At 43.6% G+C, this 25,380-nt stretch overlaps 1 protein-coding gene across 1 annotated transcript in view; it reads right to left on the reverse strand.

Annotated features, from left to right (window-relative positions):
- Window positions 1-5,634: 5,634 nt before the first annotated feature.
- The window catches only part of LOC147418899 (uncharacterized), a 59,231-nt gene continuing 39,485 nt past the window's right edge, over window positions 5,635-25,380 (reverse strand). The window contains exons 6-16 of the mRNA XM_086506367.1: window positions 16,417-16,532; window positions 15,923-16,003; window positions 15,767-15,837; window positions 15,553-15,656; window positions 15,397-15,461; window positions 6,769-6,814; window positions 6,622-6,687; window positions 6,473-6,515; window positions 6,341-6,396; window positions 6,214-6,271; window positions 5,635-6,138 (exon numbers count right to left, since the gene is read on the reverse strand). Coding sequence (XP_086362493.1) covers window positions 6,074-6,138; window positions 6,214-6,271; window positions 6,341-6,396; window positions 6,473-6,515; window positions 6,622-6,687; window positions 6,769-6,814; window positions 15,397-15,461; window positions 15,553-15,656; window positions 15,767-15,837; window positions 15,923-16,003; window positions 16,417-16,532 — 771 coding nt within the window. The 3' untranslated portion in view covers window positions 5,635-6,073. The remainder of the gene's footprint in view (window positions 6,139-6,213; window positions 6,272-6,340; window positions 6,397-6,472; window positions 6,516-6,621; window positions 6,688-6,768; window positions 6,815-15,396; window positions 15,462-15,552; window positions 15,657-15,766; window positions 15,838-15,922; window positions 16,004-16,416; window positions 16,533-25,380) is intronic.

Genomic DNA, 25,380 nt, shown 5'->3' on the forward strand with positions numbered 1-25,380 from the left:
CAGAAGATGGTACAATAGGAGGCAGAGAAGAGATTGAATGTGATATTTGCTTGAGAGAGACATTGAATGTGGATTGCCATGCAGCCATGTCTCAAAAGAGAAAGAGAGGTGAGACAATTGAGAGAAGAGAGTGTCTGCAACCAAGACTCGAGAGTAGAGAGAAGTCGAATGTGCACATGCTCAATCGGATCTCCCAAGCTTCTATTGTGCACACATACTCGCTTGTAGCTTGAGAGTTCTTTCTTAACCTTAATTGCATTGTAATGCATTTCGTTTTTTGTTTGCCTTATGCCATATGGAGAAGGACTTTCTTGGAGACCATGAGCACCCAAGGGAGGATTATCCGGTCATGATACGGATTTTGTATTTGTGTCGGTAGGCAGAAAACATGACTCCAACCGTTTCTCTTAAGGACCCATGAGAAAGCCCTAAAACCGACCCCTTTTGGCGAGCACAATTTAATGGAACCAACTTCTCCATGGGATGAACGTCTTCTAGAATCAAGGTAAAGGTGCCAATGACACTAAGATACAAGTCAACTTTGATCATGTCATTGCTCTAAAGAGCTTGAAGGCTTAATGCTCTTATTCGGTTGTACTGAATTTCATGGGCAGACGGATGACAACCCAAGGATTATGGGATTGGACAGCTGCAGTGGTCAACAATAGGAATGAGGTGCAACTCTTTACAACTGTGGACAAGATCTGGTTGTCCCGTGTGGGTCACCTTTAAAAGTCTCCCAATATAGCTTCATGACAACGTTCAATCCATGGATGCTCTTCATGCAAAAGCTGCAACGGATGAGACGAGGTTTCGACATTAAGGTGTGCATCCTATGGAACATGGACAGACCCATTCCGAAGTTTGTAAATTTGAACATGGGATGCTTTGGAGACTATCGTCAAAAATTGGTGTATTCTCTATTCCCTATGGCTTGCTAAAAATGTTGTGAAGTTACGGCAGGAATTGCCCTATGGTTAGGGCTGCCAATAAACTAGTGGTCAAAATCATGTGGAAAAGAGCTCGCAGAGACCTCAAAAAGCCCATGGCTAGAAATTTGAGCAAGCCAACGAAGTAGAGTGTAACAAGAGTATGGTTGTAATCGCAGTCACCTAGTATACTTGCCCTCTGACAATGGAAAAACAGGAGGAAGAGAGTAATGTGCCCAAGTCTATAGATATGGAGGATTGCAAAACCCAAGAGCAAACCACCATTGAGATTGACCCGGTTGGGCAATAGCTCGTCCTCCTTAGCCACTCTTGTGGAAAATCTTGACCTCTACTCTCTAGGGGGGCAATTGATGCTGGACAAGTCCTCGCATGAGGAGCAATTGAGCATCGAGACTCAAATTCGCAAAGTCATGGTTGACGCCACTCCAACAATTACTCTCGACCTCCTACACCACCTTATCGAGACTCCTAAATTGTCCACAAGAACTAGTCTAATTAAGAAGGAAAAAGAAAGGAAGAATGGTCAATTATGTTGTTTTAGGATGATGTAAGGGTTGAAGGCTCCCTGTAAAAGCCTGTAAAAGAAAATAAAAATGGTTGTCCCGTTGCTCCCATGGCAAATGTCTTTGCATGGGCTCACTTACTTTTCTTAATACAATCTTCCCATCTAATGTGGTATTTGCAAAAAAAAAAAAAAAATGTTGGGCATCCACATCACCCAATCACGAGAATTAATTGTTGCTAGGTTGGGTTCACAATAGGCGACGGCAGTACGTAGGTGAGCCCAGCAACCTATCAAATGCACCCACGTTCACAATAGGCGACAGAAATGCATGTTGTTTGTTGTCAACGCATGGAAGGGTTGCCCCTTTTTGCTTCCGACCCCCACACCCCCCCCCCCCCCCCCCCCCCCCCCCCTCTCTCGCCCAAGGTACTTCCACCCTCCACAGTGGACAGCTTGTCAATGAAATTTGTTAAAAAAGCCTTTAAAAAAAGTGACTACAAGGACTTTGAAGCCTTTCCAAAAAATAATTAACACACCACCACCAACCCACATACACACAAAATAATTTCTTCCGCTCTTTGTTCCGCCGCCACCCAATGTTCACACTAGACGGTGGAAGAAAACAGAGTCACTCTTCGTTCCACCCTCTATGTGAACAATTGGGTGGCGGAATGTGTGCATTCTGCAACTCTACCACCCGGAGAAGCACCTTTTGGAGTGTTTCTTCCGCTTCCTCGATGTGAACCCAGCCTATTATAAGTGTCAACTACATGTTTTTTGTTGTTGGTGAATACAATTGTCATCATCGTCTCTATGGGAAGACCCAGTAAACAGAGACTATCGCTTGCTTTAACATTACCGTTCCTTAGGCATTATAGGATCAAGTTGCAACGAGCTCCCTCTTCAATGACACTACCCACCTTGAGAAGAGCACAACATGGCATTACTTTACAAAATGGAGATTGTAAATAAGAGATGAGCACCCCTACGAAAACATTCACCCTTCAATCAAAACTTTTGGATGAACCTTATTTGTTGCTACATACCTCAAAAGTAGATAACAAAGCTGAAAGGTAAGATTTCCAATGACCATCAATCATGTAAAGTAGCTATTTTTTATGGACTTCCTCCAGATAATACAACAACACTCTCAACACTGTTGTCAAGCTCCAATGGGACATTTGTGAGCGGGCGTAGATATCTGAGTTCTAAGCCTCAGTGGCACCATCGTAAGGAAAGAAAATAAAAATGTCCCTGAAGTGTGTAAAAACTCTCAAAATTTCCTTTAAATGGAAAAAAAAAATCACAAATTACCACTATTGTGGCAAATTTTGCCTGAAATGCCCTTGAATTTCACAAAATTCCCCAAAATATCCCTTGCCAATCTCCCAATTGTTTCTCAAGTCATTCTGTTTTGTAACTTTTCATTAAAAGATCAGTTCTTGCTCGATGGAAAATAGTAGGACAAGGATTTTTGCTGATATTATGGGCTCATGAGATGAAATAGTGCTTATTTGTAGACACAAATGCCAGCTTATTGGCGAAAACTTTTATCCAAGGAACTTACAGGTTGACAAAACTCCAAATAAACTTTTCCAAAAACTTGGAAAACCTACATATGAGAAATTTTAGAGATAATTTGTCCGTATTTGAAGGTTTTCACACTAAATTTCTGGGTTTTCTCACCTTCTGGGTTTTACACTAAACCTAGGTTTTCTTCATGCTTGGCTCTACAATACAAAAGAGTAGAATACTTGAATGGAGCAATCTATCCAAAGTTGGTACAAGGGCATTTCAAGAATTTCCACAAAATACAAGGGTATTACCCAGAAAAAAAACTCTCTCCAGCTTGCCAAAAAAAATTGTGAATAACATGGTAAGCTTCAGCAATCTATAAAGCTCCTGGTTCTTTGACAGGCCGTAGAATGACAAGGGGTGTTTGTTCATCGTCATTTCCTGTGAACCAAATGACAAAGGTTCAAACAACGTTGGTAAACAACGTTGGTACTTGTAAGATGCTTTCCTGCAACAAAAGAGTTCTTGGTTTGGGGATTGGGAATTTCTGTGTGTAACAAAAATGGCCTTGCGAAGTGAAACTGTGCAGGGTGAGAAATGAGCCAACAAGTCATCAAGGCTTGATCTCGAGATCTGACGGACGAAGTTAAACGTCACTCAGGCTAATCACTAAACCATTGGATGCTCGATGTCTCATAGCGTTTATTTTCTGGTCTTGTTCATTGGGGTAGCAGTGTCCCTCTTTCAGGGGGCGGCTTTTTATTGGCCCCTTTACCCTATTACTTCATTTTTTACAAATCATAGGCACATACCATCTTCTTCAAAAAAAACTCGTCACATATTTTACAAGATCTCTCCCCACCCTCCCACCCCTCCGCCCCCACCCCCCAAAAATTAGCCTCGCCATGACCAATCTTGTCGAGAATCAACAGTCGGGCGACATCCTCTGCTACGTGGCCAATCATCTCTCTCTCTCTCTCTCTCTCTCTCTCTCTCTCTCTCTCTCTCTCTCCCCAAGCGAGATGCCCAATCAGAGTACTACCCATGGAGGATATAGATAAGATTCGACAGCGACCAATGAGGGATCTCCTTTGAGTTTGATCCACCTACCTCTGTTGATTTGTATCAACTCACTCATTGTATCAACTCTCAAACAACCCCCCCGCCCCGCCCCCCTCCTTCAGTTCTTTGTACTCTTTTTTGTACTCAAACATTGTATCAAATTCACCATTTGTAACTTTTTGGTCTCATAGGTCACTTTGGCCTTTTGAATATGTTACTATAACATTCATTCATCTCTCTCTCTCTCTCTCTCTCTCTCTCTCTCTCTCTCTCTCTCCCCGCCCCCCCCCACCCGCCCTCGCTATGTCTCTCTCTCCTACTGAGAGAATTCACTCCAAGATTTTTCACGAGGGAGGGGATATGGAGAAGCATCAAAGGATGGTACAACAAGAGGCAGAGAAAAGATTGAATGTGATATTTGCTTGAGAGAGACATTGAATGTGGATTGCCATGCAGCCATGTCTCAAAAGAGAAAGAGAGGTGCGACAATTGAGAGAAGAGAGTGTCTGCAATTAAAACTCGAGTAGAGAGAAGTCGAATGCGCACATGCTCAATCAGATCTCCCAAGCTTCTATTGTGCACACATACTCGCTTGTAGCTTGAGATTTCTTTTTTAGCCTTAATTGCATTGTATCGCATTTCGTTTTTTGTTTGCCTTATGCCATGTGGAGAAGGACTTGCTTGGAGAACATGAGCACCCAAGGGAGGATTATCCGGTCATAGATTCGGATTTTGTATTTGTGTCGGTAGGCAGAAAACATGACTCCAATCGTTTCTCTTAAGGATCCATGAGAAAGCCCTAAAACCGACCCCTTTTGGCGAGCACAATTTAAAGGAACAGCTTCTCCATGGGATGAACGTCTTCTGAAATCAAGGTCATCATCATCTCTATGGGGAAGACCCAGTAAACAGAGACTATCGCTTGCTTTAACATTACCATTCCTTAGGCATTATAGGATCAAGTTGCAACGAGCTCCCTCGTCAATGACACTACACACCTTGAGAAGAGCACAACATGGCATTACTTTACACAATTGAGATTGTAAATAAGAGATGAGCACCCCTATGAAAACATTCACCCTTCAATCAAAACTTTTGGATGAACCTTATTTGTTGCTACACACCTCAAAAGTAGATAACAAAGCTGAAAGGTAAGATTTCCAATGACCATCAATCACTAGGCTTTTTTGAGAGGTAGCCCCGGTAGCTTTTGCCATGGATAGCAACACTTTGACCTAACCATGTAAAGTAGCTATTTTATGGACTTCCTCCAGATAATACAACAACGCTCTCAACACTGTTGTCAGGCTCCAACGGGACGTTTGTGAGCGGGCGTAGATATCTGAGTTCTAAGCCTCAGTGGCACCATCGTAAGGAAAGAAAATAAAAATGTCCCTGAAGTGTGTAAAAACTCTCAAAATTTCCTTAAAATGAAAAAAAAAATCACAAATTACCACTATTGTGGCAAATTTTGCCTGAAATGCCCTTGAATTTCACATAATTCCCCAAAATATCCCTTGCCAATCTCCCAATTGTTTCTCAAGTCATTCTGTTTTGTAACTTTTCATTAAAAGATCAATTCTTGCTCGATGGAAAATAGTAGGACGGAATTTTGTTGATATTATGGGCTCATGAGATGAAACAGATGCTTATTTGTAGACACAAATGCCATTATTTGCCAGCTTATTGGCGAAAACTTTTATCCAAGGAACTTAAAGGTACATCTTTATGACAAAGCTCCAAATAAACTTTTCCAAAAACTTGGAAAACCTACATATGAGAAGCTTTAGAGATAACTTGTCCATATTTGAAGGTTTTCACACTAAATTTCTGGGTTTTCTCACCTTCTGGGTTTTATACTAAACCTAGGTTTTCTTCATGCTTGGCTCTACGATACAAAAGAGTAGAATACTTGAATGGAGCAATCTATCCAAAGTTGGTACAAGGGCATGACCACAAAATACAAGGGTATTACCCAGAAAAAAAAACTTTCTCCAGCTTGCCAAAAAAAATTGTGAATAACATGGTAAGCTTCAGCAATCTATAAAGCTCCTGGTTCTCTGACGGGGCGTAGAATGACAAGGGGTGTTTGTTCATCGTCATTTCCTGTGAACCAGATGACAAAGGTTCAAACAACATTGGTACTTGTAAGATGCTTTCCTGCAACAAAAGAGTTCTAACCTTGGGGATTGGTTTCGAGCAATCTATTCACAAGAGTGCAGTCCACCTTATTCGATGCCTGTCAGCATAACCCATGTCAGAAGAGTACTCAAATTTTCTCAATCAAAGCCCACGGCGGTTTACTCACAGCAAGAATGTGGACTCTTCGTAAATTGTTGGCATCGACGATTGCAACCCCAAAACCTTTTGCAAATCCTGTGTCAGCTTGCATTTCGAAAGCTTTGAAAGTCATATACCTCTGGAAATTGTAAAGCTTTACCTGTTTTCTGTTGAAGCAAATCCACGGTTGCCTGAGCTTGAACCTACCATTGTTAAAAGTTGAGAGCATAAGCACTTTGATGGAATCGGGGATTTTCTAGAATGCATACCTAAAAGTTGTGCAACATAGTCGTAACGCTCAATGTTTACCGGTCCAAGCGTAATAAACTGATCATACGGTGGAAGGGTTCCACTAACGTCATCAATCAGCCGAGCCTGATCACAAGAGCTTTGTCAGAGAGCCGAAGGTGATTGTTTGCACAATTTGAAAGCAACATATGGACATGATAATCCCACCTGCTCACCTGCCAATCGGTAGAAGAGACCTCGTACGCCCACAAGCCTGCAATTCTCTCTCTCTCTCTCTCTCTCTCTCTCTCTCTCTCTCTCTCTCTCTCTCTCTCTCTCTCTCTCTCTCTCTCAAAATATATATATATATTACGTAATCAAAATTATAGGCCCGAAGGCATTAATCAGCCCGTAGGCACACAGAATATAATAGATCTGATAGCGCAAAAACCCCTCACATATTCAACACCAAACCATACGGGACAAACTAGGAGTGATACGGAGTTACAAAAGACGGGCAGTAGAAAGTAACAAGCTGAAGCAGAAACAGGCCAACCAGACTTCAACTAAGAGGCCAAAAACTCCACCAAAGAATCTCCAATATCAACTCCAGCTCTCCAAAGCCGCACTCCCCATCCTAGAAGAATAAGCCTATGTGACCACTTCATAACCACCCTGCATCAATATCCAGGAGAGAGAAACCTCAAGCCATCCTTCGCATCGATCAGCAGGGCTATGGGTGACTTCAACCTGCAAGCATAAACGTGGAGCAGCAAGTCAAAGATAAGGCTATATCCACCCCGAACCACCAAATCTCCCACCCCAACCCAACACCTCCACCACACCCCTGCAACCTTCTTCATCCACCTAACAGGAAAAAACAGTGAAAACAAGCAAACGTAAGCAAAACAAGCAGCAGACACACACACACACACCACTCACAAGCAAACACATGCATCACAGACAACCACACAGAGGCATACAAAAGAAAAAACTGCATGCAAATAAACAAGCAATAAACCACAGCAATGAAGAAAGAACTGCAAAAAAGAAAAAGGAAATCAAACAGAAAGCAGAAGGTAGCAAGGACCAGGAAGATCAAAGGAAGGAGGTGGTGGGGGGGGGGGGGGGGGGAGTCGGCCTGGGGTTATCGCGCCCATAAGCTTTGACAGGGCGAGTGGCGCCGGCTGGAGACCACCTTCGCGTAGCGCAGATGTGAGAGAGAGAGAGAGAGAGAGAGCTGAATCTGCTGCCTCTGCAGAGCTTGGGACAAACTTAGAGACCAGACAGTGCTGGTTTTCTTTGATCCAGGAGCCCTGCAAATTTCATATCACAAGAATTGGCATCAAAGCTGGGCATTCATGCAAAGGAAATGGGTATGACAAGTGAAGCAAATTTGGCATGCCCAGGTCATTCAGAGCCTGTTACTCCTATTTTGGGGAAACTTCTTCTACACATTCAGAGTTATGTGGATGTAGAAGAATTTCATATTATGCCACTTGAGGGCTGCGATGTGTTATTGGGTATCCCATGGTGTTACAGGTTGCATGCTATGGTGGATACTTACTACAAAAAGATTACCCTTGTACATAGAGGAAAGACTCATGTCCTTGATGTAAAGCTTAAAGGCGAATCTGTTCCAGTTGTTTCTGCTTCTTCAATTTCATCTGAAATAAAGAATCATCTTTCTGTGTACTTGATCTTTGCAAAAGAAGTACCTGAAGTTGTATCCAATTTGTCTACCTGAGATAAAGATAGGTCAACTTTTCTAAGTGGTTTCAGTGATTGTTTTTCGGACTCCTTGCAAGGGGAGTTACCTCTTGAGAGACAACATTTGGTCTCTATGAGTTTCTTGTCATGCCATTCAGTCTCACAAATGCTCCTGCTACGTCAATAGAATGATGGACAGAATATTTAGACCACATAGAAATTTTGTGGGTACAGTCTTTGATGACATGATTGTCTATTCAAAGTCTGAAGAGCAGCATAGGGTTCACTTGATCGCAGTTTTCAATGAGCTACACAGGAACAAGCTACTCATTAATGTGAAGAAGAGTGAATTCTTTTTGAAGAGATTCACTTCCTTGGGCACATTGTTTCAAAGGATGGGGTACGCATGGATCCCACCAAAGTAGAAGCAATTAGGTCATGGCCAGACTAGAAGTCTGTACATGACATTCGAAGCTTTCTAGGATTATGTTCCTACTACAGGAGGTTCATCCGGAATCTGCTAAGATTGTTTCTCCACTCCATGCACTACAAGGGAAAGCAGTTTCAAGTGGACAGCCAAAGAAATTCTAGTCTTCAAACACTTGAAAGAAAAGCTAACTTCAGATCCGGTAATCATTTTGCCAGATTTTTCCGAAACCTTTTGTGGTTCAATATGATGCATGTGGCCACAACCTTGGTGCAGCAGTTCTAATGCAGAATGGCCGAGTAGTCGCATATGAGAGCAGAATTCTTTTTAAGACCGAAAGGAACTTGCAAGTTTATAAGAAGGAATTACTGGCAGTAATTCATGCTCTCACTAGTTGGAAACACTATCTACTGGGGGCCGATTTTGTTGTCTAAACAGATCACCAAACCTTGCGATACTTTCTCACATAAACGAAGTTGTCTGAGAAACACATGCGATGGGCAAACATGTCAATGTTCCATTTTCAAATTGTGCATGTGCAAGGGAAAAAGAACATGGTGGCTGATGCGTTGTCACGGAAGCCCCAAATTTCAGCAGTGTCAATTCCGTACCATTGTGAACTAGACGAAATGAACACACAATATGCTCGAGATTCAAATTTTGCAAGGATCTATGATCAGCTTGTTGATGGGCAACATCATGAGCACTATATGCTTAAGAATGACTTTCTCATGATGCATGGAAAGTTATGCGTTACTAAACAGGTACGGCCAAAGGTTTTGATGGAAAGTCATGCTCCACCATATGTTGGGCATCGTGCTATTGATGCGATAGTGAAAGGGGTTGAGGCGTTCTTCTATTGGCCCGCTTTACGTCAAGATGTTGACATTTGTAAGATCATGCTTTGTATGCCAAAAAGTCAAATTTGACAAGCAAAAGCAACCAGAATTGTTGCCGCCATTGCCGATCCCTGATAGGCCATGGGAAAGCATAGCGATGGACTTTATCTTTGATCTTCCAAGAATGCAAACAAGCAATGATGGATTTGGACTATCATTCACAAGTTCAATAAGCAGACCCATTTCATTCCTGTTAGGAAGAAGATAAAACCAGAACACATGGTCAAGATATTCATGAGCAATATCCTCAAGTATCATGGGATGCATCAGTCAATTGTCAGTGACAGGGATCCACGTATGACGAGTCTTTTCTGGAAGGCATTGTTTGAGAACATGGGCGCTACGCTAAAGTTCTCATCTTCGATTCATCCACAAACTGATGGACAGTCAAAAGAGGCAAATTCTATTGTCCTAGGTCTGCTCAAATGTTATGTATCGGAGCACAAGGCAGCTTGGGAACACCATCTTCCATTGGTTGAATATGCTTACAATAACACTATGCATACGTCAATAGGCAAGGCACCATTTGAGATAGTGGAAGCAGAGAAGAAAGTCCTACCCATTTTGCAAACTAAGGACAAAATATTTGAGGCAGACAAATATGTGCAAGATATGGATGAAACATACAGGAAGACAAAGATTGCTCTTGAAAAGACTTAGGCTAAGCAAAAGAAAGCTGTTGATCGTCACCGTCGTGAACTTGTATTTTCACTTGGTGATTGGGTACTTTTGCGCTTTAAAAAGGCCAGGTTAAGGAAAAGGAAAGGCAAGGAACGTTTGTTTCCAAAGCTCAGTATGCGACATTATGGTCCTTTTTAGATTTCAGAAAAGATCAGCGATGTAGCTTAGAGGTTGAAGCTACCAGAAGGCTGGACAATACATAATGCTTTTCATGTCAGCCTTCTAAGGCCCTTTGTTGGTGATGTGCCAGAGAATATGCTTGATGAGGAACAACCCGAAGTGGAAGAATTGGTTGAGATTCTTATTCCTGAACAAATATTGGCACATAAGGAAAGGAAGGTTAGAGGAAAGGTTGCAAGACGCTATTTGGTGAAGTTCAAGAACTATCCATCTTTGGATGCTAAATGGATGGAAGAGTTTAAATTGGTTGATTCACCTCATCTATTGCAACTATATCTTGAAGCCTTTCAGATGGAACCCACAGTGACTTATGTCGCCCTATGGAGGAAGGTGAGAGCATGGTTTATGATGCTCAAAGGAGTAGTTAAGCAATTGTATCTACTCTTTCCATACAGAATTTGGCTAGAGAAGTTTGTGCTTGAGAGTAGTACATCAGAAGACTTCTATGCTTGATATATGTGTGGTAGCCAGGTTGGTGGGATTGTCTAATCGTCCAACGCTACATTTCTGGAAGCATGTATATCTTGGATTCCCATCATAGAAAATATGTGATATCAGGAGATATCAGCATGTATTGTTGGCATGCAAGCAAGGTCGCTTGCAATATTTCAAGGGTGGGGTATGTCACCGGAAGGTGTAGTTTTTCTTGTTGGCTTCTTTAAATATGTACTACATATTTTTATTTATTTTATTTTTACTTGTTTTCCTCGGAACCCTTGAAAAGGTGCAAGCGGACATTGCATGGCCAGTGTGAAACGGCTATGGCCGAATAGGTTTCTCACATCAAAGGTCTAGGTCGGTCGGCTTGGGACAGGTCGAGCCAGTTAGCACTGAATTTTGATGAGTATGGAAGCCTGTGTGCGCCATAAGAGAATTTGGGCCACTCGGCAAGTCACTTACAACTTTATAAGTTGGTGGGAACTGGACACATGTCAATAGGAGATGTCACAACCTGGTGACGTTACAGTGCCCCCGGATACACACACACAGCCCCTGCTGACGTGGCAACAGCACCCGGAAAACACACAGCAATTCCCACCGAAAAACCCTGCTGACAAGCTGACGTGGCAGGCAGTACGAACCTCTGCAATTTGCGCCAATTTGCTGACGTGGCATTCCGTACGGATTTCCGAAAATTACGTTGGCTGATTTTGGTAGCTTTTGAATTACAGTTGCTTTTGAGATTATGAAGCTTTTGAGTTTGAGATTTTGGGGCTCTGCTTTTGGCATCCCTTGTAACCTTTATGAGTGGACGGGGCTCACTTCTCAGAGCATCTAGACGCAGAGTCTGAGAGTGAGTACCTGCGGGCTCATTGTACTTTGCTCAAAGATTAATATAAAAATAAATACCGAAAGGGGCGCCAATCTTTGGGGCCAATACTTCTTGGCATGGAACTACGCCGGGCCGTGTCGACCTTATTGTGAATTGTGAATAAGTTTGAAGTGAATCGCTGCTATGTCGCGGTAGAATCTTGACTTGGGGTGTCCAAGTTTGTTACAGTGGTATCAAAGCACAGAAAGATTCTTCTTCTACGGAGGATCCGATCCTTTTTGCAACACAGCTTTTGGGAAAGAATCTTCGTTCCCCGACCCCGGACTTATTAGCCACTCCCACCCTTCATACATCACGCATCGGGCGCGCTCCCGTCTTCATCGCTCTGTCTTACAAGGCATAAAGCCATAAAGAATCCCAGATTACACATGGGTTCTCATGAAGAATCTGACAGAGATGAGACACCTCTCAGTGGGAAGGCAAAGAAAAGTTGGAAATCCGGCGCGGGAACTAAAGAAAAGAATGAAGATTTGGGCAAAAAAAAATTCGGACAAGTTGCCAGAAAGGAGTACAAACGTCAATTGCAGATTGGCATATGTGTGAACAGATTAATTACGTACTCCAGGGACCCGAGATTGGCGAAACACCTGAAGAATTACCCAATTGATAAGATTTACTCGAGATGGCGTGTGGCGATTACTTCTCCTCTCAGGTAGGGAGGAAAGCCGAAAAGACAGACGAGTGCAGAAAAGCGAAACCTGTAATTGCAGAAGGACATGGACAAGCATTCTTGAAAAGAAGCACTTATACAGAGCCAACCAATATGACTTCCTCGAAGACGAGCAAGAAAACAAATTAATTTCTCTCAACCACACTGTTTTCGGTGGGTGTGTAAGGGGTGGTAAACTGTCTTCTAATGCCTTGTTTACTAGAAAAGTCCTTGAACTCGGAAGAGATGTACTTGCCTCCATTGTCACTTCGCAAAGCTTTAAGCTTTCTTCCCAATTGGTTCTTTACCAAGGTTAAGAACTTCTAAAAAACACTAAAGACGTCACTATTCTACTTCAAGAGATAAACCCACACCTTTCTAGTAGAGTCATCTATGAATGTCAGGAAGTATAATGCTCCCCCTAGAGACTTGACTGGCATAGGCCTGCACAAGTCTCTATGAATGAGATCTAGAGGATTCCCTAACTCCTTGTCCAAAGGCGCTAATGTCAACGTAGTTTGTTTGCCATAGATGCAATGCTGACATAAAGAGAAGTTAGAGTAATCTAACACAGGGATATAACCAGAAAGTTGCAAGACTTTCATTCCCTTCTGACTCATATGACCTAGCCGGCTATGCCACAACTCTGTAGACGGCAGCTCTCGGCTACACACATAGAATTTCTCTTTCAGGGAAGAGACATAAAGTGAGTACAATGAGCCAGACTTCTGGTCATTAAGCATGACCAGATTTCCCTTCTTGATAAACCAAGAACCATGAGCAAATATGGTAGTGTCACCCAAATCATCCAGCTGTCCACCAACAGACATCACACTCTTTGTCAATTTGGGTACATGTCTTAACATTGTGCAGCATAAACTCAATGCCATTATACATAGAAAACTTAATGTTTCCCACACCGTATATATCAAGATCATAAGAATTGCCTAGCTTCACTGTGCCATGTGTGGCAGTGTCCATAGAAAATCACTTCTTGTGAGGAGTCACGTGAAAGCTAGCACCTGAGTCCACAATCCAATTCTGTGCATAACACTCCTCAAGAGCTGACAATGCATCAGGACTCAAATCCGATGTGAAAATCAACACATCATTTGGCACGTCAAAAATTGTCTCAATGGCTGGAGACTCAACCACATTAATTTCTTCAATTGTTACGCTGCTTTTAGGTTTGTCAGACTTCGCTTTCTCCTTGCCTTTATCACGCTGCAATGTGCGGCAATCTTTCTTCAAGCGTCTCTTTTTATGGCAGTAGTAGCACTCAACATTTCTCATGTCTTTGCCGCGACTCTTGCTACAATATTGCCTACGATCCTGAGAACGACCGCGGCTACGATCACGCTGCCTTTGCTTGTCACGATTGCCACTAGCCACATACGCATCACCATGCCCACTCGCATTAAGAGATTGACGCGGGGGGGGTGGGTTGAGGGTGGCTGAGAGGAGGGGGGGCGCGAGGGACTGGGCTGAGGGTGGCTGAGAGGAGGGGGGGTACGAGGGGCTGGGCTGAGGGTGGCGGGGCACAGGGGTTATAGGACAAATCAGATACATCTTTGATTACAATCCACTTCGGGTATCACCAAAAAGAAACATGCATGTGCTAACTATCCTCAAAGCTCTCATGACTCATGAGAGTTAGATATTACAAATGGTAGATCACCACGTGCATAATGTGACTAGATGTGTGTATGTGTCATATCCATGTCTTTTACAAGGGGGGTGGGGTCTTGAAATCTTTGATGATAGCCTTTCCTCCTCTATAGACCGCCTATTTTCCTTGTTTCCTTGCTTCTCTGGCTCTATTCTTTAGTTGTAGGGTGTCAATTCGTCTGAGATCCACATTGATGTGCCTTGTAATGACCTGGTCTGCTTCATAACTTTGATCTTGTCATCTATGTCATAGTATCGAACTCTGGCCTGTTTCCCTTTAATTTGAATGTCGGTTGGGTCACCAAGGTCGACAAAAGGTACCACTTTATTGAGTCTTTCTTTGATTATGTCGACATCCAAGATGTATCCTTCTAGTTGTTCGTACGATTGTGACCTATTGACCAACCTTCTGGTAGACCCCCGATTCTGATGTACTTCTCCACGCTTTTCGCTCTTTCATCCTCTTTGAGAATCAATAACACTTCATTGACAAATGTTTCAGATTTTACCTTGGGTGTATTGTCTTTTTGTAACGTTTCAAGGTTTTCTTCCTGATGATGTTGCTCCTGGGCTGCTTCTTGTATGTCCTGCTTGGTCTTGACGTCCAGCAGTTGGGTTTCGAGGCTTGCTATCCGGGCTTCTTTAGTTGATAGCTCTCTCATGAGGTTGATTACTTCCTGTTGCAATTTCTTCATTTCTCCCGTGATGTATATCTCCCAAGGGCTCTGTGGCTTGATAGCCGGTGGAATAGGAGGGGATTCAAGGCCAATGTTTCGGCAAAAGTTTTCGGTTTCAGGGCCATGTTGCTGAGCCAGTGGGGGGTGCTGTGTCCACCCTCAAAAAGAGATCCCCCCCTCCCCCCTTGGGGGGTGTAGAGATGGGGACTTCTCTCTCTAGTTACGGAGGAAGGCAGCACTGGTGAGTTTGCTGGACTGAGAAAAACAGAGCGCAGGCTGTGGTGGCGCGCGAGCTGAGAGAAAGGGGAGGGCAGGCTGAGGCTGGGGCAGCACGAACGAGCTGAACTACACTGGCCATCATACAACATATGAACCAAACAAACTGCCCTATCCACCTTGTACTGAAGGTATGGTCTGAAGAGATAAAAATCGACAAGCGACTCTATTTTACTGCTCTATCCACCTTGTACTAAAGGTATGGTCTGAAGAGGTAAAAACCAGCAAACTACTCTTTCTCCAAACATACCTAGCCTGAAGCTTCGCTGATAGTTCCCATAACAAAAAGCCCCTGATTTTTATCAAATTGTTTAGTTTAAGGGATAATATAAAATGCAAAGGTTCAGAAGTCTCACCGTCCAAACACTGCAACAATAATTGCAAGCACAGCTCTTAACCTTCCAGCTATATCAAGAAGTGCCTGAAACATACTAAGGAAAATGTTAGTGATGTTTTCTCTTGCAGACCAGCATCTACCAGATTCTGTTGATCCTTAATGATGTAGAAAGCACCTGCATGCCGCACGCAGTAGCAAGAGATGACGTAGGGTGAAAAAGTTTGCAGGCCAACTTTGCCATCAGAGAAGGAGTGACATTAGAAGGGTGTCTAAAGCGTCCTGGATGAAAATAAAACCTCTAGAATCAACACATTAATGTAAACTCACAAGACTCATGAATGCGAAACAAACTATACAAATTTCATTTCACACAATACAGAAGAAACAACCTTGCATTATGGCCAAGGGTGTCTCTCCAATCACAATTGTATCACCCTTTCTTGCATGGGGCAAGGCGTAACTGCAAAATTCGTTGACACTTTGACTTACACAATGTGATTAATGGGAACGAACAACTCGCACAACAAAGAGCTCAAGAAGCATACACGCGAAGTACCTCCAATGGATCATCCATGTGGCAAAGAAGGTGTGTCTTTACAGGCATAACAACTCCATTATCAGTAGTCCTGAAATTCAAATATTGAACCTGGTACATGAGTCACCCACACGCTACAATGCAATATCAGTCAAACTAGCTAGAAAAGAGGAAAGAGCTTGTCTTCTAGAAAAGAACTTTCAAAATAACTACGCCCTTTTGTATTATACAAACTGTCATTGGCAGCTTTGGCTTTTTTTAAGAGGGCAAAACTCGGCGTTAAGGTATCTGCTAATTTGCAGAGATAGCTTTCTTTTTGAAATAGTCCAAACTGTGCAAAATTCATTCATGATAGCATGAAATGCAGAATAGACATGTTCTGCAGCCTGTGAGAATCAGTAAACTTCCAGAAATAGCCTGGAAGAGAATAAATATCTTCTCTTCCAGCCTGTGCTAAACTCCTGTAGACCCTTTCAAGCCGCAGAGAGAAAAAAGCTGACTCACCGCCATGTCGATCTCAGGGACCCTTTTGGGTACTGCAGAGGTAAAATCACATGTTGTCTTTCAAGGAAACGTCCACCAGGTCCATATGAGACAAAATTCAAGTCTAATCGTAATGCCTATTCATAGGAAAAAAGACACCGTGAGTTCTTTTCAAAAAGCACAAAAGTACCCTACACTTCCAGCTTTGTTTCGTATGATTTACGCCAGGTTGATATCTGAATGTCAATTTTTTGTCCAGGCCCAATTGGGAAAAATTCCACAGCCAACATCAAGGAAATGCTTATGACTTGACCGATTTAAGAAATTGGAAAGAGATTTCAGTTGATTGTTTGTGGTGCATGCAAAACAATGTTTGTGCATTTTAATTGTTATTTTTACCCTTGTAGATATTGTAGAGCATTTTCAAACAGTGAAAGTATACAATTAATTAATCAGAATTTTAGTAAACCTAAACAATACCTGTAACATATTCAAATTAAGGGTATTTAAACAAGGTGTCAAATTTTTTTATTTTTTACTCAGTTTCGGATTCAAATTTCGGGTAAAGCATCCACCCTTTCCCAATGACCAATATTTATGTAAGGATTCTAGGTACTAATCCTTAATTAAATACTTAAACTCATGATTAAGACTTAAGAAACTTGAACTGTACTCAGAAACAAAACTGAGAAGACTCTGTGTTGATTGATTGAATGTGTGATAAAAGGCCTCCTTATATAGGAGACAGAGACAAAAATGAAAAGACATGTCTCCTGGTGAAGAGACATGACTTTAGATGTAAAGACACATCCTTTTGGCGAAGAGCTGCAACCATTGGGCGAAGAGTCGCACCCGTAGAGCGAAGGGGTGTGACCAGTCGTCGAAGGAGTGTGGCTTTTGGCGAAGAGACACATCTTTTGGGCGAAGGAGTGTGACCATCCAAGCGTAGGGGTCCTCCTTGGCATGGCACTTCGCGTATTTGCAACTAGGAGTAGATGTAATACTGTTAACATAGTCACAATCGTGACGTTCCCTCGCATTTAAAATGAGAGCCTGTGTCAAAGAAATGACTTCTGATGTTAATAGAACTTTGGAAAAGCATTGAATCTTCGAAAATCTTCAACCTTTGAGTTATCGGAAACCTGTCTTGAACCTTTGCTTCTTGCGAAACCTTTTTGCCTTTACTGCTAAATCCCATGTCATTGCATTGTTCAAATTATTTTGAGAAGAATCTGGTTTAATCAGGTTGACTCCAATAAGAGATTGATCTTCAAAATTCTTCATGCGATGTGAGACTTCTGGTTCAAAATCTTCCAGTAACTACGAAATAGTTGGTGCAGAGGAAATCTTCTCAAGACATTCTTCAGATGGGGTAATTTCAACTCTAGTAATCATTGGAGAGGATTTTGGCTTGAGATTGTAATCATCGTCTAATAATAAATCCCAAAATTCTTCAGAATCATCTTCAGAAACTGTCATTTCATGACTTGCAATTGGCATATCATCATCCAACAAAGAATCAAAGAAAGCATAGTCGTCTTCAGACTCAGAATCTGCAACTATGTCCTTTCTTTGTCTCGTAATGAAGTATCACTTGGAAAAACTTCTTCATCAATAATAATTTCTGCATCTGTAGCGGAATCATATTCGTTTCATAATCCACTGTATCATGCTGTTTGACTTGTACACGTGAGGCTTGAATCACTCGTTCCGCATGATAAAGCCCGTGTAAAATCAGTTCACCTCCATCTTTGAACAAATTGATAGTATGTTCTCGAAAGCTAATTGCTGGATCATATTGGAATAACCAATGCTGACCAAGAATCGTGTCGTAGTAAGATAAAGGCATGACCTCGAAATCCAGTTGATCTGCATAATTTTGAATATCGAATTGCACCTGTCGAATTGTCTCATCACAAGTCAAAATTGATCCATCTGCTAATTCCACATCATATAAGTGAGATGTCTTCTGAGTTGGTCAACCAAGCTGTCGAACTATCTGAGTGCTGATGAAATTATTCGAGCATCCGCTGTCCACCAAAATGTTGATGGAGCGACCATTGAGAGTTCCAAGAAGGCTCAGAACTTGCTTTGAAAGAGGCTCCAAAATTGAAGAACCACACTGAGCATGCTTCATAAGAATAGTCATATCCTCTGAGACACGAATTGTGTTGACCACTGATTTTCCTTTATCCTTAGCAGAATCTAGTTGTTCAGTATTCGATGATGTTTCCGGGTGGAATTTCTTTTCAAATTAGACGGATTTGGTCTCTTTGGACATTCATACCATCTATGGTCACCATCGCAAATTGTACATAAACCATCCTTCTTTGAATTCGAAGAAGCATTTGACAAAGAGCCTTGTTGAGAGCCTTGCTGAGTATTGGAATGCCGATCTTGAGAAAAACCATGTCCTTTACCACGATCAAGTGGAGCATTTAAAGAAGATCTGCTTTGAGATTGTCGATCTTGAGAATAGAACCTTGAAGTTGAATATGGTGATGTGGCTTGCTGTCTGAACTGAGACTGATGTTGCTAACTTTGGCTATAGTTGTCTCTGCGATCGCGCTCTGAAAAGCGAGCGCTATTTGAAGATCTGTCACCAGGGAGAAAATTCCGTGCAGGGCGCCAATTATCGCTAAGACGCTCCACATAGGCAATTGCAGCATCCAAGGTGGTAGGGTTGTATTTGTGCACATCGTCCTTCAGGTTGGGCTCGAGTCCGTCGATAAAGCTGTAAAGTTTATCAGAGGGACTAAGGGTCTCTATCTCCAGAGTTAATCTTTGGAACTCTGTGATGTACGCGGCCAAGGAACCTGTCTGGCTCAGGCGGCGAAGAGAGGACCGGGCATGAAAATCCGCATTGGCAAGCTCGAACGCCTTGCGAATAGCACGCCGGAATTTATCCCAAGAAGATGTATGTTTACCATCAGCAACCCGTCATTGCTACCAAAGAAATGTTGTGTCCTTCAGTAGAGAAATAGCAAGTGCAACTTTTTTACTGTCGACCAAATATGTGTTCGATAAGTAAACCTCCATTTTGAAAAGCCATTGGTCCAGCACGCGCTTGTCGCCGCGACCATTGTACGGTTCCGACAGTTAACATCAAGCTTCTTCTTTTGTGCAGCATTAAAAATTTTGTAAAGTAATTGACGTTCGCGATTGTCTACCTCCTCAGTTGGATCTGGTTCGTTTGGTTCGTCCACTGAAGCTTCGGAAGAAGGTGTTGAATCAGCATGTGTAGTCCGAGAAGTAGCAGAACGACTTCGAGAAGTTTTTTGCGTCTGCATCTGATCCAAGCGAGTATGAAGTGATGCGAGGCTTGTGGAAAGTGTGGCCATCTGCTCCTTGATAAGAGTAAGGGCGTCGTCAAATTGACCACCTCGGTCCTGAGAATTCGGCATGGTTACGCCTCAAAGGGAACTCTCGAACAGGTGCGAATTCTGGTTCGAGAACAGGTTCTGTAACGGGTGCTCTGGGAGCGCTCTGGTCAGGAATAATTATAACGTCCGGCTCTGAGCAGGAGAATCCGGATTCACAATCACTTCGTATGTAGGGAAATTCTCCAGCAAGATTTCATCGGCAATCTCAGCTGTGTTCTGGATGTGCAGAATGGGCACTCAGGTATGGGCGGCTTCCATGGCCGTGTACAGTACATAGGCAGGAGGGAGAGAAGAGGCCAACGATGGGTGAGGGGATAAGAGCAACGTGCGGCAATTTAAATCTTTGGCTTTTTTTGGCACCTTTTTTTTAATGTATAAGGGTGTTCACATGGGGTTTATTATATGAGGGCTGACCGGCCAATCTTTTAAAAAAAAAACCTTTGGCTGATTTTTTTTAAAGTTTCCACACCATGGACAATTGGGCCGGCCAAAGTGTTTTTGGAACTTATGATAAGTTAAGTGCTAACGTAAGTGGCTGCCAGCATAAACAAAAATCATCAACGTAAAGAGACTTCAGCGCACGTTCCAGCGTAAGGATTTGTATTGGTTCGCCGCTTGGAGATGTTGTCGCTTGGGAGAAGTGGCGCTTGGGAGATGAAACGTCATGCAAGCAGGCAGCCAGTGATTTCAATAGGTGCAACCTTTGGAGGTGACTGCTTGCCGGTTCAAGACCTTCATGTATGAAGGGACACGAGTACGAGCGCGAAGGGGTACCACCCGATGGATGGGAAACACAAAGAGTCACCAGCACACAATTTTCCCCGCAAATCACCGGGTACATGGTACGCCGCACACATCTGTGTTCTATTTTCTGTATGCAAAATTGGGAAAGAAGGTTTAGGTTACCTCATACGCGGAGGTGTGTATGTACATCTTTCTTATGCTTCCATGAGACTCCGGGAAGGGGGGGAGAGGGTAGCGGCGAGGGTGAGAGGCTCCCAACCTTCGGGTCTTGGGAAAAAAATTGCTCTGATACCACTGTAAGGATTCTAGGTACTAATCCTTAATTAAATACTTAAACAAGACTCAAGAAACTTGAACTGTACTCAGAAACAAGACTGAGAAGACTCTGTGTTGATTGATTGAATGTGTTATACAAGGGCTCCTTATCTAGGAGACGAAGAGACAAAATGAAAAGACATGTCTCCTGGTGAAGAGACATGGCTTTAGATGTAAAGACACATCCTTTTGGTGAAGAGCTGCAACCATTGGGCGAAGAGTCGCACCCGTAGAGCGAAGGGGTGTGAACAGTCGTCGAAGGAGTGGCTTTTGGCGAAGAGACACGTCTTTTGGGCGAAGGGGCGTGACCATCCAAGCATAGGGGTCCTCCTTGGCATGGCACTTCGCGTATCTGCAACTAGGAGTAGATGTAATACTGTTAACATAGTCACAATCGTAGTTACTAATTGAAGGACAAAAAGTGACATAACAGGTAAGTAAGCAAGCCAGCTAGTATCTTCTTGCCATCACGTCCCAAATCTTAGTAAGCTAAGAGGGAGGGCCAAGATTCCCATCTCAAAGCCATATCGATCAACCATGCTGAAAACTAACATAGGTAAGCCAATGCCAGAGTAAGAGTCCAAGCACAAACCGAGAACCATTTTGTTTGCAAATTAGTTAGGATCATGCACGTAATTAGAAGTAGGGTCAAATGTCTGAATCTATCCATGAAAAATAGAGTGCTACGATATTTCTAGAAGCATCCAAGTGAGGCAACATCAACAAACCAACTTATACATAGTCAATCATCCGAGGTCAGACACATTAGTGTAAACCTGGTGTTTCCAGCCGAGACCCAAAAAAAATATATGATTTACAGACCAGCATCCAGAAAGTCACGACTCTTCACCTTATTGCTGGCGTTACATCTTTTGCAAATGTCAAGCATTATTTACACTTATCCTCAAATCAATACTAGAACAGGAGAATAAAACCAGGTAAAAAATCAGGGCACAACTGTAATTTCAGCAAGTCTTACCAAGGTATCATCCTTCTTAAAATTGGCTAAGATTCTCAAGTATTACACTAGCTGAGTCAAAGCAAAAAGCTAAATTTCAGCATTTCTCAGCACAAGGAGGACCAAATCTCAGCTATGGGGGCTGATTTAAGTTTTATGAAGGTCTAACTACGCCAGTAAGCACTACGTTACATTTATTGTAAACCAGAACGACTCAGGAGCTACCATAGGTTTTTGTTTGTGTTTTTTTTTTAATACCAGTTTTGAAAGCAAAAAGTCCAGTAAGGTTACAGCAACAGTCCATATAACCAGTAATGTTACCACAGCTATGATCATCAAGCCATTATTGAAAATACCGGTGATAAAATTAGACAAGAGTGTTCACACCCGATTGCTCTAATGATCTAAGTTGGGCCCCCATATCTATACACCATACAGTATGGCTGATTTGGACGAAGTATCAAAAAGTCATAGCTTAGTTCGTGGCTCCTCGTGTAATAGACTTGGACAGTCCAAGCCAAAGATTTACTGCAACACACCTGAAAAACTCCAAATAACTAAGCAAAAATTGAAGAGAGAGAGAGAGAGAGAGAGAGAGAGAGAGCACGGCGGAGTTCCACGCCTACTTGCCCCAAAGATTGGCACCCCTTCTTGGTATTTCTTTATTATTATACTTTACAAGGTACAATGTCCGAGGGTCCTCCTTCTCTCTCAATGCTCCCTAGCCAATCTGAGAAGAAGTGAGGCCTGGGCACACTTATAAAGGCATAGCCTCAGCGTAAATTGCAAGAAATTTACAACTGCCACATCAACGCGATCCATACAACCTGCTACATCAGTACTTTTTACGCGAGTGTGGGTCCTACTTTATTTTTCAAAGGGTTTAGGCCCCATGGCCAATATCTGGTAAGTTGGTAGGGTTAGGTTTTTAAACCTAACCCTCTTTGGGCCACTTCTCCAGAAGTTTCAAGTTGGCAATAACTTCTTCTGCTTCTTTTCAAAAATGTTTCAACCCCTCAGCCTATTCTGCCTATTTTGGCCATGCCACGTCATTAGTTTTGTGACATACCCCCTTCTTGAAAGAATTGTAATTGCCCTCGATTACGCCTGCAAAACAGACATAGGACATGCCCATTTATGCCATGCCATGTCATCAGTTTGTCACATACCCCCTTATTGAAAGAATTGTAATTGCCCTCGATTACGCTTGCAGAATAGACATAGGACAAAAACTAGTTCGGTAGACACTAACTCTAAGTACCGACGTACTAGACCACACATATCCATCACTTGCACGAAGATGACAATCGTTGAACATTCACATCACTATCCCCATTGAGATCTTAGATGAGAATTCATGATCATTGTAACTTATTTAGCAATCGCATCCAAACCACGTTGATCTTTCCACGGATGTCTTGATGTACTAAATCTTATTACTATCATATTCGCATCACCCCTCAGATAACTAAGATAAAATGTTACAATCATTTCATCTTTCCAACACGTATTCAAACAATACACAGGTAGGTAATGACTCGAAGCAAGAAGAGGATTCCAATTCTATGCCAAAGCCAAAGTCATGGGATAGGGAAGATGTATATGTCTTCGATCTAATTATTGAAGACAATACCGATGGAAGTGTTCATTCACAGCGGGTGCAAGAAGAATTGCAGTTCTTTTCAACCATGAGGTTGTGGGGTTATGATGATGACAAGGAAATACATGCGATCTTTTTTTTTTTCCGAGAAAAAGATCCTTCTATTAGTTAATGAAAACTGCCCATAGGGCTACCACCACCTCTGCAAGAGAGGGCTACAACAAGCATGATGGGGAGACTCTCCCAATGAGAAAACAACATATATACAATGAGGCTAAATCAAGAGATGGGAGGAGGGAAGAGCCACACAGGTGGACAGTAGTGCCATCTGAGCACCCCCTCGACAATGGTGTAGAAAGGCCCAGGGCGCCAGAGTCGAAGGAAAGCCTCGCGGCGCTCCCGCATGTGGTCGGAGCTGCCCTGTAGTCCCTCAAGCTGTCCTCTGAGAGTATGGATCAGCTCTAGCCAAAAGTCACGAACAGTCTCTGCTGGTGGCACAGGGCGAGCCTCAAAGATGCGGAAACAGCGGGCCCGCCGGATGAACTAGAGAGCTAGGCCGCTGATGAGCTCCCAACACTCCTCTCTCTCACTGCACCACTCCTGTGGAGTAAGATCTGTAGCGGGCTGGAGTGTAGGTCGCCCCCCCTGCATCACTATCATCCTGCTGGTGGAAGATAGCTCAAACTGAAGTGCCCGGGCCGTGAGGGTGGACCAAGCCGCTGCCCCCCAAGTGTACTGTGGAGCCGTGGAGAGGGCAGGCATCAACCGAAGAACTCGTAGCCACACCTGCTGGGCCGAGGGACAGTCCCAAAGACGACTCTCCACCAACTGGTCACAGGCTGCACATGCGGCCGAGAGACCACTATGCACAAGCCAGCTCCCTACTGCTGTGGCTTTGTGTGCGACCAGCCACTGGAACAAAGTGACGCGCCTCGGCTGTCTGGAGTCCCACAGCCTCTGCCAAAAAGCTGCCAAGAACTCGACTGTGAGGCCCTCCTCCTACCAATGACGTGCTGCAGCGGGGCGGGCCTCTCTCTGTGCTGCAAGTATATGACGTCCAAGCCGAACAGTGTACTGAAAGAAGGGGACTCCTGGGCGGTCTGCAGAAGAGAAGGGGTCCCTCGATAGCCACTCACCAGGATCCCACTGTACTCGTGCCAGTGGACAGCACTCCCAAGCCCATAGCCTCCAGTGTCCTGTCTCAAGAGCTGCTGGGTCGGGGTCTATGACACAAGTCCTCCCACAGATGCCCACAACTCGGATCCTCTGGAAACAGCACTCTGCTACCTGCGGAGCCTCTACTGCAACTCGCTGTAATCGTCCCCCACCCTCAAGCTCGAAGAACAGGGCTGGGACAGTCTCTGAGCAAGCCCTGACTGAAATGAGAACCTCCAGTCGTGTGAAGGCTCCCATCCACCGGGGTGCTACTGGCTCGAGAGGCGTGAGCCACTCAGCTGGAACTGACTCTGAGATGTCCTGACACATGCTCTGCACCCCTCTCATGCCCTGTAGCTGGACAGCCTGCACCTCAACTGACAAACCTATGAACTCTAGCCAGTCACCTAGAGAGCGCGCTGGACCTGCTGCCATGGGACCCCAAGAAACATGAGGCCGACTCCCAACCAAGTGGCCTCTCTGAGTGCTAACCAGGGGGTTCCAGACGAGGGGCTGCCGTAGGCGCTCCTCCGTGCACGTCGGCTGTCTCTGCTCTAGGCCATGACGTAAGAGCTCCCAAGATCGAAGCAAACTCACAGCGAATCGGTCCTCCAGTCTCCTGCTCAAACCAACTCGGCGCAACTCTGTAAAGATCCATCTAGTCGAAGGTTGCCAAGGGCCTCCTGACTGAGGCACCCTGGCACGAAGCCTCTGCAGCAAGAACTCCTTCCAGGGCTCCTCGCCTGGAAGAAGTCCTCTGACGACGAGCTTCCCAAGAAGGGCTCTGCTCTGTTGTGCTGGTTCAATGATCCCAAGCCCTCCCTGAGAAC

Source organism: Adiantum capillus-veneris, chromosome 29 (assembly GCF_014529385.1).
Source record: "Adiantum capillus-veneris isolate H3 chromosome 29, ASM1452938v2, whole genome shotgun sequence".
Classification (NCBI taxonomy): Eukaryota; Viridiplantae; Streptophyta; class Polypodiopsida; order Polypodiales; family Pteridaceae; genus Adiantum; species Adiantum capillus-veneris.